Raw genomic sequence first — 16,273 nt, forward strand, 5'->3', positions numbered from 1 at the left:
AAAGAATAAATATGGATGATTTAATTTTAATTTTTAATATCTTTGTTTGATACTGCATGTTTTTTTAATTTATCACAAACTAAAAACATAGTTTTTGATGCTCATACACTTGAGAATTCATGCAATGAAAAAATTAAACTATGAGATCCCGCAAGTTGCGTGAAAGACATATGCCAAACATCTGCCGCAAAAATCAAAATATTTGATTTTGAACTCAATTAACTTTTATTTGTAGCTAAATCGAAGGGCCGATCTTTGACAGGGGAATATTGCGTTTGAATACCATTACTTCATCAAAATTGACCACCATCAAATGTGTATTACTGGTAGGCACGTTATTAAGCATGGAAATATCCCCCAAAATACTTTTGCATTTGTCGAATCCCATGCAATGTTTGTCACCACTACGACGCTATGACCTTGTTTGTCCTGTTTTCACGTTTGATTTCATGCATAACGCGGTATCTCGCAGTGAACAGAAAATAGCCCATTGTTTTGGTATAATAATCACGCACACATAATAGTTGTTTTTATTTGTCATCCAATCAATACTATACAGTGTACTTCAAAGGCAAAATAAATATCAAACAACAACAACAACAAATTAAAAAAGAGAATTAAAAAATACATGCATTACGCATTACATATTATTGATGGCTTTTTAATTTTATAGTGATAGTTTCTCTTCTTTATGAATCAAGTGCAACCTTCAATAGTAGTTAAAATGCTGTGAGTCAGGTTGTTTGTTCTTTTACTGTCAGTTGGTTTTATCATTGACTATCCTGTAAAATAGTTACATTGGAATTGATGTGTGGTTAACCCTATGAACATCATTATTTTTCCTGCCATCCTTTTGAAGCCAAAAATTGCAGAGTTGTATTTTGGTCTGTAATTTCACTACAAGGTAAAAACATATTTTGTATTTTGTCAAACCAACTGTACATGTCAAGTGTTTGTGGTAAACATGTGCAATGGCTTGGTACACAGTGGGATTGGCACTCATAGAATTTCTTTGTTTAGTAGATTTCCAACTTGTCTATTCTCAAAGTAATCTTAACACATTGTCATGAGATTGTCCTCATGCTACAATTATTCTGGAGTAGGAATGTTTGCAAAATAGAACACACATTTGCATTTTCTAAAAAACAATTCTGGTAATGAACTGAAGACTAAATTTGAAGAAAAGAAAATGTACACTTGCTCTACCTGTTTACTTAAACTCGGCACTTTGATGGTGAGTTTATTCTGTAAAATACCTAGGGTGAAATTGTTTTTATATGTTAAAGCTGTTTGAAGGGAAAAGTTATTGGTATAGTTTTTCAACCCCCGCCACCCGCCCCCGCCCGCCAAGTTTCTCTTTGTAAACCCTTTAGTCATCAAAACTTGTTTTGCTAATTTTTTGTAATTTACTTTAATTATTTGCATCTGCAAAATTATTACCTTTATAATCATAATCATTTGGGAATTAAAATCATGGGATTGATAAAAAATTGACAATAATTTTGGATGCAAAGGTTTTTATTAAATTTTTATCAAACTTGGACATGTTAGTGCTCCAATTTAGCATCAGAGTTCAATTTCAATGTATTTGTTGCTTTAATACCTCTGCATCTGTTATGAGGTCATGTCTGTACTTTGGACTTTGTGATAGATGAGCTGTCTACACTGTGGTCTAAAATTTCAACCTTTGCAAATACGTGGGTTGTGAATTGTACTACATCTTACTATGCAGGACAATATTGACATAACACTGTCTGCTGACACCATTTTGTCCCATTCATTTTTGCTATCCATAGAGACCTTCAGGAGCTGGTGAATTTCAGAATTTTTTATTCACATGGTCAGGACAATGGGTCAGATGACCAAAAGTAAACATACATTGTGATATATAAAACCCTTGAACTCGTATTATTTTTTTTATTTCTATAGCCTATGAAGTTGCTAAGGAAACAAATCAACCATTGACAATGGTGAGTAAAACTTGTTACTTTCACTGTCAATTATGGTGACATGACTTTCATGTTTATTAAGTTTTAAAAACATCAAAGTTCATATAAAATTTTAAAAATCATTAATGCCTGTGATTGTTTTTTGCATACAAACAAGTCTATCAACTACAGAAAGGCATTTTATATAAGGTAGACAAACATTTTGGACCCAGACATATTGGACTGTACACTTAAGCCACTGCTTTTTTCAAATACAGATGTTTGAGCCATTGGTGTTTAGTGTGTTTTTAAAATATGTTTTAATTAATTTAATTCACCATATGAGACGTTTTTTAAACATTATGCATATGTGTTCGTCTAATTAATTTCACGATTGTTAACTTTATAGTTATTTATTATAACTATGTTTGTGGCTGTCAAGGATGTGATGCACTTTCAGACATGTACATTGTATTTAGTATTTAGTATTTTTTACATACAGTTTCAAAACATATTACAACCAAAATATGAGAATATGTGTTTTAATAGGTGTCTTTCTATTATTTGTGAGATCTCGTGTATTTCATGAAAGGTGAAAACTGAACGTCTGCCAGAAAATCAAACATTTCAATTTCTGTTTTTATAGTTCAACGTTGAAATACTACTCTTTGAGAGGGAAATATAGCATTGATATACCCTTACCCTCCAAAATGATGTTGTTTTCTATATGAAGTGTTAGTCTTGCTGATATTCTTGTTCCGATCAGTAAATCCAGGTTGAATTAATAAATTGTTGTCATAGCAATGCATATAAATGCGGTTTTTTTTGTGTGTTTTTTTCAGGAATTTCTGTCACTGAACATTGGTTGTGAGTATATATTAAATAAAGTGAAATATATTCTAATTATTGTTAATAACAGTGGAGGGGCATCAGATTCTATGCAAAGTTAAAGGACGGTGGTCGTCACACAGCACATGTTCAATGTTCATGTGAAAAAAACATGTATTTTACTGCATTGCATATGTCACTATGAGTCTCATATCAAGCAGGATGTTGTGCGACGACCACCACCCTTTAATATTAATAATGGCTATGTGATGTCATTCATTCAACTTAGCAAGTTATCCAATGATATGGTACTTTGCATATTGCAGGTAACCAACCAGCAAGCATTACTGATAGAAGACAATTACCATCTTTGCCACCAATTCAGATACCCAATGTATCACCTCAGAATACACAAGACGATTACAAAGGGTACTTGTATAAGACCAGTACAAATAGAAAAGGTGAGATGTCCTGCCTCCTACATGTATGTCTGTTGTCTATATGTATATACCATACTCAACCGTGTTAGCTTCCAGTGACCTCAACTCAAAAAATGGTGACATTTTTATATGGTGTTCTTTGACCTATTGGGTCAAGTCGGTTATTAACTAATCAGAATGCTGTGTTGTACCAACTCAATTCTTGGGAAATTCCCCAAGACTTTCTGGTATCGCAATGCGGAAATGAATTATCAAATGAATGTCGAAGTATGATCTAATAGAATTAATTTCTGTGAATAAATGGCATGATTTTTTTCAAAAACTGGTAACTAACAATTTTTGATAAGTAAACTGCTTATGGCATGAAGTATTTACTACATTTCCTTTTTATTAGCAGGTCATTGTCGTAGCATTGTCTATGCATCCACAACATATTCATGCCAGTGAATATCCACACTGTATCATGTAAAAATGATTACCAGTATTTCAAAAAGCTAAATAATGATCTAAGACCTATGATTAGAAAGTCAAATTAGGGTCATTTTTAAGGGAATGGGTGCTTATCTAAATGTGAACCCGAGAATAGAAATGTCTCAAAAGTGGGTGGGGGGTGGGTGCTAATCGGTCGAGTATGGTATGTCTGTGTGTCTGTATAACCATTTGTTCCCTTTTATGTATAACTGTTTTTCTTGTGAACATATGTCTGTTTAACTTACATATGCCTGTATTCTGCCTTTCTCAAATCCAGGTTTTTTGTGGTTACTAAAATGTTTCACATGTATGATGTAAGCACCGGGGAACACATTCCTATCAACTGATACTGTGATATACTCTTGTTTTCAGATTTTCAGAAAAGATGGTGTACCTTTAGTAATTCTGTATTTACATATCATGTAGATGATAAGGTAGGCCAGAAAAGAATGCCTTGTAGGCTTGTTACAATGTATATATTGTATTGCGAAGAACTTCTGGTTTCAGATGTCACCCTGTCTGTGAATTACTGTAAAATACTTTATTTTAGCTGGAATTTATTTTCTTGAAAAATACTTTTTCACTGGATTTTGATAAGTTAAATATAAAATATAGGAAAAAAGGTATATTCGCTGGATTTTATTTTCACTGAATCATACCTTAAGCGAAAATAGTGAAAATTAATTCCAAGTGAAAATAATGTATTTTACAGTATGACAAATCAGATATTTTTTAATCAAAAACATGATATTGTATACATGTCAATTTGAAATTGCTGTTTCTGAACAATACTCCCAAAATAAGAGTGCTGGAACAAGTGCAAATACGTTTCAAATGAACAGCTTTTTATGGAATGCTATGATACGGTATGAGGTATGATATGGATACCAAGTGCAATACGGCAAAATTATAGCATGCCAAGACTTGTAATGCTACAGTAACACTGGTTGAATAATATGAGGTTATTATGAAGATACATGTACCTCAAAGTATGCACAAAGAGGGTACAGCGGGAGTATCGACCAAGGCACATCAGAGGTTGACACAACGGCATACTGTCTGAGTGCATACTTAGCATTATCCTCGTAATAACCTTATTATTCTACATCTTTTCCTCTTAATGATACATCATCGGTATGCCAAAATCGAAAATGTTTAGAACAGAATCAGCAAACTTCTTTGTGTGGAGTCCGGTCAAACCCTGGTGGCAGCCATGTTTGTTTTTATTATTGAGAACGTTTACAATATAATATGGTACGATGAAAATACCCGATATATGTGTGTTTAATATATTATGTTAAACAGTAGTATTTATGACACAAATCTCGCCAGATTCTCCCGCGACTTTTTGTTCACGTGACTTCGTAGTTCATTGTTGTTTTCTTCCTGGTGCCATTTTAAAGTCAATTTCTTCGTTGTTGTTACCTAAATAAGTATTTTATTCTTTGATATTTCACTACAAACTCTTCCTCATGAACTCACCATGCAACGTAACATCGTAACTACTCGAAGCAGAGGCAGGAAACGTAAGGCATTCATCGTCTCAACTGCAAGTTTGCCTACGGAGGCAGTTGATAACGGTACAAGCAGTCAGCCTTCTACAAGTACGCGATCTCAAGGACTTGATTCAGACAACCCTGCAAATTGGACTGCGTTTCCCCTGCGTGACAAGCTTTCGCAACATGGGAAATTGCAGATTTACGACAAACTGTGGTTAATTTAAGTAAAAATATCCCAAGTCAACACGTTGTAAACAACATCGAAGAAAACAACATGGTGTAAGTAAATTCCTCTTGTACCATATCGCACGACAAGCCTACAGCCAGTGAATCGTCAGCAGTGCATCAAACCATATATGGACATGAAACTGGCCTTTCGAATGAGAGAGCACGTTTTGGGGTGGCATGACACAATCTGCCAAAAATAGTTACCGTGGCACCTTCAGTACGAAAGAACATATTAGAAACATATAAACCTGGCTACCTTGTTAATTCCAGCTCACGAAATTGCAGAGAGTCGCTCCATCATGGACTTATCTGGCAATGAGATTAGAATCAAGGGTAATTCTGATGCTCGTTTGAATAAATCGTTGACTCTGAGTGAATTTTTAATTGCTTTTGGAAAATACAAATCCATCATCTGTGAAGTTTATCCAGGTAGACAAGAGGAATTGGACTTGTATGAGACAGACGTAATTGATATATCCAATAGTTTTGGTGGTGGGTTGTTTTATGACTACCACATTCAATTTGCTACCAAAGCAGCTGCTTACCTCCAGTATAGAAATATTAAAGTGGATTGGTCTGTCAGAGATAATGACATTTTTATTAGCATTACTGCAGGTCGCAAAGCCATATCGTGTACTATCTGCAATAGTACACTACATTTTTCTGATTTCTGTCCACGTAAACAGTTCAGCCCACCCCAACAACGTAGCAGTATGTAAACAGACAACAATGATGTGAGAGGGAGGCCTCGGATATTTGTGTATGGAAAAGAGATATGCAATAACTTTAATGTAGAGAAGGGATGTACCCGGGTTTCCTGTCCTTTCCTTCATGTGTGCTCCTCTTGCAAAACCAATCATCCTCTTGGTAAATGCTCCAAATTGCAACCGACACCAGTGACTACCAGAGACTGCAAGTACACCCCGTAATGTGGACATTTTAGAACAGGATTTAGCTAATCATCCAGACAAATCATTTATTTTCCAGTTGTGTACTGGGCTTAGGGAAGGTTTCTTTACAGGCATAGACATTGTACCTAGCATTTCTTATGAGTGTAATAACTATTTGTGAGCCAGACAGAATCCTGATATTGTTAGTAAGCTTATACAAGTAGAATTAGATCGGGGTTACATCATAGGTCCCTTTTCTACCCCACCTTTTCCTGTGTATCGTATTAGCCCACTGGGCATAGCAATAGGCAAATATTCAGGGATAAAGAGACTAATAGTTGACTTGTCTGCACCTCACAACAATCAAAATGTTACCAGTTTCAATGAGCTTATTGACAAAGACTTGTATTCTTTATCCTATATAACTGTGGATAATGCTATCAAGGAACTCAAACAAGCAGGCAACAGTTCTTTTATGTGCAAATTTGACATCATGGATGCGTTTAAACAAATCCCTTTGCACCTTTCCATCTGGTGTCTGCATGGTATCAAGTGGCAAGGGTTGTATTATTTCTTTGTCAGATTAGTTTTTGGCAGCAGGTTAAGCCCAAAAATGTTTGACCCACTGTCAAGAGCGATATGTTGGGTTGCTCAATTTAAGTATGGGGTTAAATTTATTTTGCATTTGTTAGATGATTTCTTAACAATTGACAGCTCAGATCTGTGACTAAACGTGAATTGCTGTCATTATTAGGACACCTCAATTTTGCAGCTAGAGTAGTCTTGCCAGGCAGGTCATTCATTTCCTATTTGTTACAGCTAGCAGCTTCTGTGTCAAAACTTCATCACCATGTTTCCTTGAATGCAGATTGCTGTATGGAACTTGCCATGTGGAGAGATTTCCTTGACAATTGGAATGGTTTGCATTTCTTTCTCCACAGCAACATTATCAAGTCTTCTGACTTGGACCTTTATACTAATTCTTCACCAGTGTTTGGTTTTGGGGGTTATTTTCAAGGCCAATGGTTCAGTGAGCCATGGCCAACAGATTGTGATTTTGGTGCAGATCTGTATTCTACAGCACTAATTGAGTTACACCCTATTGTTGTGGCAGCTATGCTTTGGGGTAGCCAGTGGTTGTAACGTCGTATTATTTTTAACTGCGACAACCTAGCAACTGTTCACATCATTCAGAAGGGCAGAGCTTCATCTAAGTGTTGGGTTATTAATAAGTTGATGCGGCGTTTAACTTCCACAGCTATGTATTTTAACTTTGTTTCTCTCGCACAGCATGTCCCAGGTGTTCACAATGGCATTGCCGACTCATTCTTACATTTTCAATTTCAGAGATTTCGCACCCTGGCACCAGCAGCTCATTAATCCAAGACTCAGTGTCCATCATTCAGCACTGTAACCAACATCTAGCTAATAGTTTTCAGACTATTTGGACTTAGGCTATGTCAAGCAAAACTAGACAAGTCTATAACAGTGGTTACTCACAGTTTTGTAGATATTTGACTATACACAATGTACCCATTTCAGGAACTAGACTGCCACCAGTATCAGAAGAATTGCTTCTTCTGTTTGACACTTTCTGCTCTCATAATTTACAGCTCAGTGGTGCTACTATTCAATTGTATTTAGCAGGGATTTGATTCCACTTCATAGAGTCAGGGCTTCCAAACCCACTGTAAGCACCCAATGGTAGTCTTTTGGAAAGTTTAAACTTATTACTGCAAGCAATAAAGCGGTTTCAGGGCCAGAATTGTAGGATTAGACTTTCTATCACTGCAGACATTTTAGCCCAATTAACCTCAGCCTTACATGGTAGGATTTTCACTCCATACACTGATGCTCTTTTAATGGCTGTCGTGTTAGTTGCCTTCTTTGGTTTTTTGAGGTGTGGGGAATTTGCCATAGACTCCACACACTTTGATCACAATATTCATTTATGCACGGGGGATATAACTTTTCAAAATTCAGACCAGGTTCTTGTGCATTTGAAAGCCTCAAAGACCCCTTTCGAAAGGGAACAATTCTCACTCTCTGTAGCAATAACAGGTTCTGTCCAGTAACAGCACTAAAGCGTAATCTTAAGATACGTAAGCTTAGAAATCCCCAGGTCAAACCATGGGATGCATTGTTCGTCTTCGAGGACGGCCAGTCACTGAGTCGATCACACTTTCTGTCATGTTTCAGGTCTTTACTTACAGCTATTGGTGCTGACGCCAGCACATTTTCAGGTCACTCTTTTAGGATTGACACTGCAACTACAGCAGCACGAGTGGGGGTACAGGATCAATTAATCTGAAATTTGGGTCGGTGGAATTCCGACTGTTACAGTCGTTACATTCATGTAGCAGGACACTACGTGCTGCCCAGACAGCCATGACCACTGACACATACAGGTCAGGCACAGTTTAGGTTATCCTAGTTGCCTAGCTGTTATTTGTTTTCTCTTCAGATTTCATTTACATGGTTCTCATACACCCACCTCAACTATCTTGGGGGGTTATTCTGTAATTATCATTACATCATCATTCTGGGGACTTCGCCATAGTTTCATGGGGCTCATATCTCCCCAAGATAATATTTTTACTTAGTTATACTGTTATCTATAGTTGTACTTTTATCTAGATAGAGATTTATGTATTTTATTAATACCTCATTAACCATCCATTTGCAGCCATGCTGCTTCAAACAGCTAACCTCGGTAGTTCACAGCCACGCTGCATCTACCATACCTACTAACTTCTTGCAGCCAACGCTGCTCCTCCACTGTATAGCCGCAGTCTTCGCTGCCTATACCTCAAATTGCAGTCACGCTGCAATCTCTCATTACACTACAGACTCAGTGGCTTAAGCTTCAATACAGACACAGTTTTTTGAGTTGTGTATTATTTCAGATTTCTTGCGTTCACATGCCGGGGGCTCATGACATGTCCATTCTGATATATTTCTTGTAAGCCAATGGATTTCGTTGTGTGCCCCCCTGTTTTGCGTTTGTGTCATAAAGTCCACAAAGTTATGGCATGCTGTAACTTATGGTGTTACAGTGACATATGTATAATAATATGAGATATTACGAAAATACCACAAAGCACATGCAGAGGCAGTACAGTGATTGTATCTGTGTGAGTGATTACTTTGCGATATTCTCATGATACTCTTAATATTAACTAGTCACTGCATAGCATAGTAGACACAAATTTAAATCCTACCTGGGGTTGAACAGATATTAAAGTATGCCACAGACTCAATGGGAAGGCTAAATCTACTGGTCAAGATTCATTCACTAATGGATGTGACTTTAGGCAATCTTGGTCAAACTCTGCAGGTGCTTGTGGCCTACTTGATGCCAGGATATTGCATTACATTGTCATAATAGCATTATGATAGGAAGATGGTCGCACAGCCCTGTCATATTGCTCAAACATATATATGGTCTATGTGGAAGAATAGGCACTTGCACTTGCAATTTGAACGTAAAAAAAAGTCAGGAGAGACAACAAAGACATTCAATGTCCAAAACTATTGCCTCACGCAAAAATAATTTTAAAAAATGATAAAAAAACTTTTTTTTTCTTGCTTGTAATATTAATTTAATGAGAGAACATTTCATGCTGTGTGAATGTTTTGTTTTTTTAATTCTATTTTCATCCTGTGCTAATAGCGCTTCTACATCTGAAGTAAACAAAAGAAAATTTCCAAACAAGGAAGACATTCAAACACACGTCCATAGCACTTTTGTATGCCATTTTATGGATTGGTAAATTCTATTATTTACGGTGACAGATGTATAATAATATGCTATATATGTTACATGGTGTATTCTTTGTATATATGTAGGTAACATCATCTCCAAAAAATAATATAGAAGCTCGGGATATTCTCAGTATATCAAATATTACTCCAGAGGATGCAATAAAACAGTCGTGAGTATCTACAAATTTTCTACAATTTTATTCATAAGAAAATTACTGTTCACACATACTGTAAAATCTGTATTAATAGAAGCCATGGTTTCTATTGAAATGGTACAGTGCAACAGAGGGGATGCTGTTTCTGTACAATGGTGATTTTTTGGGACTCAGTTGTTCAAAATGAATTTGTGCGACTTCTATTAAGAATGCGACTTCCAATACAGATTTAATGGTTCTATTATTTCTTTACAGCGTATTGTATTTGCTGTATTAGTAGCACATACACTTAGAGTTATTTCTATGATTTACAAAATTGTTTGTATGCACTGCTGTTTGAGATGCACTCTCATATATCAAGTTTTGTATCTACTGAGCATTTAATGCAAATTGAATATCATTTCATTGAAAACTCGAAAAAATTAAATACCATACTTACTAGGAACCTTAAAAAGTAACAGATCCTATTCACATCATCTTGATTTGTCTGTTCATAATTTTTCAACTGATTATATATTATTTGTTTAAAGGCATACTTATTGTTTTGAGATTGGGACAGTTACTGGTAGAACTTACCTCTTCAGTGCTAACAAACAGAGTGATAAGAGACAATGGGTAAAGACAATAACTAAGGTAAATATATAACTATTTTACCACTGTGCCATGTTACATGAAGGACACCTTTCAAATTGCCCACTGTGCCATGTTAGATGAGGCACACCTTTCAAATTGCCCACAGTGCAATGTTAGATGAGGTACACTTTTCAAATTGCCCACTGTGCCATGTTACATGAAGGACACCTTTCAAATTGCCCACTGCACCATGTTAGATGAGGCACACCTTTCAAATTGCCCACTGTGCCATGTTACATGAGGTACACTTTTCAAATTGCCCACAGTGCAATGTTAGATGAGGTACACTTTTCAAATTGCCCACAGTGCAATGTTAGATGAGGTACACTTTTCAAATTGCCCACTGCGCCATGTTACATGAAGGACACCTTTCAAATTGCCCACTGCACCATGTTAGATGAGGCACACCTTTCAAATTGCCCACTGTGCCATGTTACATGAGGTACACTTTTCAAATTGCCCACTGCGCCATGTTAGATGAGGTACACTTTTCAAATTGCCCACTGCGCCATGTTAGATGAGGTACACTTTTCAAATTGCCCACTGCGCCATGTTAGATGAGGTACACTTTTCACATTGCCCACTGTGCCATGTTACATGAGAGACACCTTTCAAATTGCCCACTGTGCCATGTTACATGAAGGACACCTTTCAAATTGCCCACTGTGCCATGTTAGATGAGGCACACCTTTCAAATTGCCCACTGTGCCATGTTACATGAGGTACACTTTGAAGATTGCCCACTGCGTCATGTTAGATGAGGTACACTTTTCAAATTGCCCACTGCGCCATGTTAGATGCGGTACACTTTTCAAATTGCCCACTGTGCAATGTTAGATGAGGTACACTTTTCAAATTGCCCACTGCGCCATGTTAGATGAGGTACACTTTTCAAATTGCCCACTGTGCCATGTTAGTTGAGGCACTTCTTTCAAATTGCCCACTGCGCCATGTTAGATGAGGTACACTTTTCAAATTGCCCACTGTGCCATGTTAGTTGAGGCACACCTTTCAAATTGCCCACTGCGCCATGTTAGATGAGGTACACTTTTCAAATTGCCCATAGTGCAATGTTACATGAAGGACACCTTTCAAATTGCCCACTGTGCCATGTTAGATGAGGCACAACTTTCAAATTGCCCACTGTGCCATGTTAGTTGAGGCACACTTTTCAAATTGCCCACTGTGCCATGTTAGTTGAGGCACACTTTTCAAATTGCCCACTGCGCCATGTTAGATGAGGTACACTTTTCAAATTGCCCACAGTGCAATGTTAGATGAGGTACACTTTTCAAATTGCCCACTGTGCCATGTTAGTTGAGGCACACCTTTCAAATTGCCCACTGCGCCATGTTAGATGAGGTACACTTTTCAAATTGCCCACAGTGCAATGTTACATGAAGGACACTTTTCAAATTGCCCACTGTGCCATGTTACATGAAGGACACCTTTCAAATTGCCCACAGTGCAATGTTAGATGAGGTACACTTTTCAAATTGCCCACTGCGCCATGTTAGATGAGGTACACTTTTCAAATTGCCCACTGTGCAATGTTAGATGAAGTACACTTTTCAAATTGCCCACTGTGCCATGTTACATGAAGGACACCTTTCAAATTGCCCACTGTGCAATGTTAGATGAGGTACACCCTTTAAATTTCACACTGTGCCATGTTAGTTGAAGCACACTTTTCAAATTGCTCACTGTGCCATGTTAGATGAGAGACAGCTTTCAAATTGCCCACTGTGCCATGTTAGATGAGACACCTTTCAAAATGCAAAATGCCATGTATGTAAATGTGTCGAAATGGGCGTAGTGCGAGTAGTTAGTGCTAGTTAGCACTAATCCGAAAAAGTACTAGATCTAGTGCTAAAATGGCACTAGATCTAGCGCTAAAATTGCACTAGATCTAGTGCTAAAATGGCACTAGATCTAGTGCTAAAATGTGCACAGTGCGAGTGGCATTGTTATCGCATTGTCAACGACGTCGAATAATAGGAGGGGCATCAAAAAACACTTTCAAACTACAAACAGTACAAAAAATCGGCAATATGCGCGAGATGTCCATAATAATACTTTTTTTTTTATATAATACCAGATTCTGTCGTAAATTCGCCCATCCGAAAAATCGCCCTTGGGATTTCACGGCTGGTGGGCGCTTATTTGGGGTTCAAAATTTCAAAAAATAATTATCAAATATTTTGGGGGGACTTCCATTTTCATTGTACAACTACACAGACTTTCTACGCCGTCAGTTGGGCCACCCAAGACAAAAGAAACTATTGCAGAATTAACAATAATTAATAATTCTTGCTGAATTAAAAAGTAGACCACCTGAAATGTCATTACAGTGTCGCCCAGTGTAATTTTTCAAATACATTTGTTTTTATTTAATTGGTAACAACAGTATATTTTAAACAATTCTAATAAAAACGATTACAACTGCATTGCGTAGCAGCAAGCGATCCCGGCAAGCGATCACAGATGCTCAATCCAGACATGCTACGTTTCACAAACGTTGATTATTACTCAGTAGTAATTATAATAACGCACAAAAAATAAATTCGTTGATTGTTATGAAATTCATATAAAATTCATCTTAGTTTCATCGTAAGCAAATGATTCTGATCGCATATAAACGCTCGATGCAGTAGGGTATCCGCCATGTTTCTCTTGCATGAGTTGAGCTAATAGGTCAAATCGCTAATTAACCAATCAAAATGCTGTATGATGCCAACGCGTTCAAATCACCATAGCTCATTTAAATACGTTAATGTTATTGAACGCAACGCGGAAAAGATTTGCCGATGGTGTAGTACGCTTTTTTGGCTTGGATTTTGATGGGGAAATGGCATGATTTTTTTTTTAAAAAAAAAATAGTTGTTTTCAAAGATGAACTTAGCATAAGAAGAATAATTTAACATTGTTTACAGTGATAACAGCTCTTTTGTCCAAACGAAGCTAACGCTAGTCACAATAAACACGCTCTTGAATAAAAACTTATAAAGGGGCACCTTCCAGTTAAGCCTAATCTCACAACAAATTTATTTTCTGGATTAAAATAACAATGGTTAACAAAAGATAGAATAACATTGTAAACAACATAAACAATAGTGTCCCATGATTCTTTGGTGCAATCCATGGGATTGAGCGGTTCTCCTTTAAATAGACTGATTTAGGCGTCAGGAACGATTGCAATGTCCGATAAATTATGCCAAAATATTTTTAAAAATAAATTTAAAAACTGCCGAAAAATCGCCCTGGACGATTTTTTGGTCCCATTTTTTTAACGCAACCATACACTGGGTTTGTTTATCTGTGAAGGGTTAAAATACGTATTTCACAACCGGAAATTCAACAGACGAACTTGCTACTTCACATGTTTTAATTGTTAGCAACTGTAACAAGAACAAGATTTCGAGAGTCTACAAAAAAAAATCCTAAGGGCTCCTAAAAAATATTATTGCAGAGAAAGTGTCTAGACATATATAATACATTGTATGGTCACGTTAAAAAATCAAATAATCGGCGAGGTTCCTCCATGATACAATGTAACAACAGGATTGCGTGAATATGTATATGACCATTCACAGGTAGCAGTACACACAAAATCCACCAAGCTTTACAGGCACCCGGGACTTAGACTAGGAGTATACCAATTTTTTATTTAGTTCACATATGGCATCATAATTTCATTTTCAAAGATCTATTTTCATTAAGTGTGGCGCCGACCAGAAATAAAACGGCACATCAGCGATTTAAAAAAAAAATCAACGCTGAATTCCACCATTTACATAAAGTTTTCCATTCGCCAAAGTTGAAAACACAAACTTCCACACAATACCATTTCATACAGTATATTTATTCACAATTTGTAAAAATTGCGAAGTTCAACCTGCAGTTTCACTGTTTCTGCTAGTTTCCCGGCCGATCGCGTTGTTCCAAAGGTCTATTACGACAAACGTGGACAATGACATTCTTAATTTTCCCACTGTAGCACATTTCCAATGAATGAAAGATACAACAATTTTACGTAAATATCAATTTATTTTCAGAGAATTAGGGGATATCTTGACGTCGTTGACAACGCGATATCAATGCCACTCGCACTATGTACATTTAGCACTAGATCTAGTGCCGTTTTCGCACTAGATCTAGTGCCATTTTAGCACTAGATCTAGTAGTTTTTCGGATTAGTGCTACCGGTACTAGCACTAACCACTCGCACTATGTCCATTTCGACACATTTACATACCTCAAAATACTGTTCAAATTGTCAACTTTGTCATGTTGGATGTGATGAACCTTTGCTATGTGTTTGCTGAAGTGCACAGTTGATTCAAAACAGTATGTGAAATCTACAGGTGTCAATAACATTAAAATTTGATTTCTTTCTTTTTTTTGTTTGTTGCAGTGTATTGTACCAGCTTGTATTCTGGAACATATGGAGGTATTTTTGTTATTTCCATGTTTTTTTTTATAATATACTAATAACTTTCACAGTATAAATTTTGATCAAATTTCCATGTTTTATTTTTGGTATCATCCCAATGTAGCTATGTATTTACAAGTAATAATTGTTTGATTAGGTTTTTGATAGGGCTGGTTATCTATACAAGAAAGAAAGCACAACCAGCTTAAGTGTAAGTACTGAATCTTGTATTCTCGGGGCAGAGCTATGTCACAGAACGTTCTATGCACCACTATATTTTTATGGACTCTGCTCTACCTGCTATGGAACGCCGGTCGAAGAGCAGAGAAAACAGTTTAAAGTCAAGGAAACAGCACAAACTCAGTGACCTAATCCAACTGGCAACAATTTTGCTTGTAAAAATGTGCTAAAATGTCCAGAATATTTAGTCCTTATGTTTTGACCCTTGTGCATCTGTGCATGCATCGGACATGTATCTTAGACATGCCTGGATCAATCACAATCAAACTTCACACATACATCATACATTATATTATACATATGCAAATCAATTTGTTTCACGATCTGATTCAATATGGCCATTTTTGTACTGAAAAATCATCAAAATCAAGCATTTCTTGGCTGTTCACAGAATGGATTTTGTTCAAACTTGGTATATACATTAGACATTATGGGACCTTGATGCAAATCATTTAGTTTTTCAGATAAGATTCAAAATGGCCGACTGGCAGCCTTTAAAATTAAACTCACCTATATGATGACATTTGCTTAATTTTTATCATCTACCATTGCACCTCGTAATATTTTATATAAAATGCTATAATTCTAATTTTTTTCATATTCTAGTCTTGGCAAAGAAGTTGGTTTATTTTAGTTGGGAAGAATTTCTGTTTTTTCTCGGTGGAAAAAAATGGTTTAGAAATCTTGGATTTGAGGAAACTAATCAGTCTCAGTGAGTATTGTCTTTTCAAGTGGGAATGATCTCGACACCTCGTATTAATCCA

The 16,273-nt window shown here is 36.5% G+C and overlaps 1 protein-coding gene across 1 annotated transcript in view; it reads left to right on the forward strand.

The window, feature by feature from the left end:
- LOC102808881 (uncharacterized) overlaps positions 1-16,273 on the forward strand; it is a 161,063-nt gene that overhangs the window by 93,753 nt on the left and 51,037 nt on the right. The window contains exons 21-29 of the mRNA XM_085498188.1: positions 1,930-1,970; positions 2,771-2,795; positions 3,083-3,217; positions 4,040-4,101; positions 10,134-10,219; positions 10,735-10,837; positions 15,252-15,287; positions 15,427-15,480; positions 16,116-16,221. Coding sequence (XP_085354314.1) covers positions 1,930-1,970; positions 2,771-2,795; positions 3,083-3,217; positions 4,040-4,101; positions 10,134-10,219; positions 10,735-10,837; positions 15,252-15,287; positions 15,427-15,480; positions 16,116-16,221 — 648 coding nt within the window. The remainder of the gene's footprint in view (positions 1-1,929; positions 1,971-2,770; positions 2,796-3,082; positions 3,218-4,039; positions 4,102-10,133; positions 10,220-10,734; positions 10,838-15,251; positions 15,288-15,426; positions 15,481-16,115; positions 16,222-16,273) is intronic.

Source organism: Saccoglossus kowalevskii, chromosome 4 (assembly GCF_978046115.1).
Source record: "Saccoglossus kowalevskii chromosome 4, keSacKowa6.1, whole genome shotgun sequence".
NCBI lineage: Eukaryota > Metazoa > Hemichordata > Enteropneusta > Harrimaniidae > Saccoglossus > Saccoglossus kowalevskii.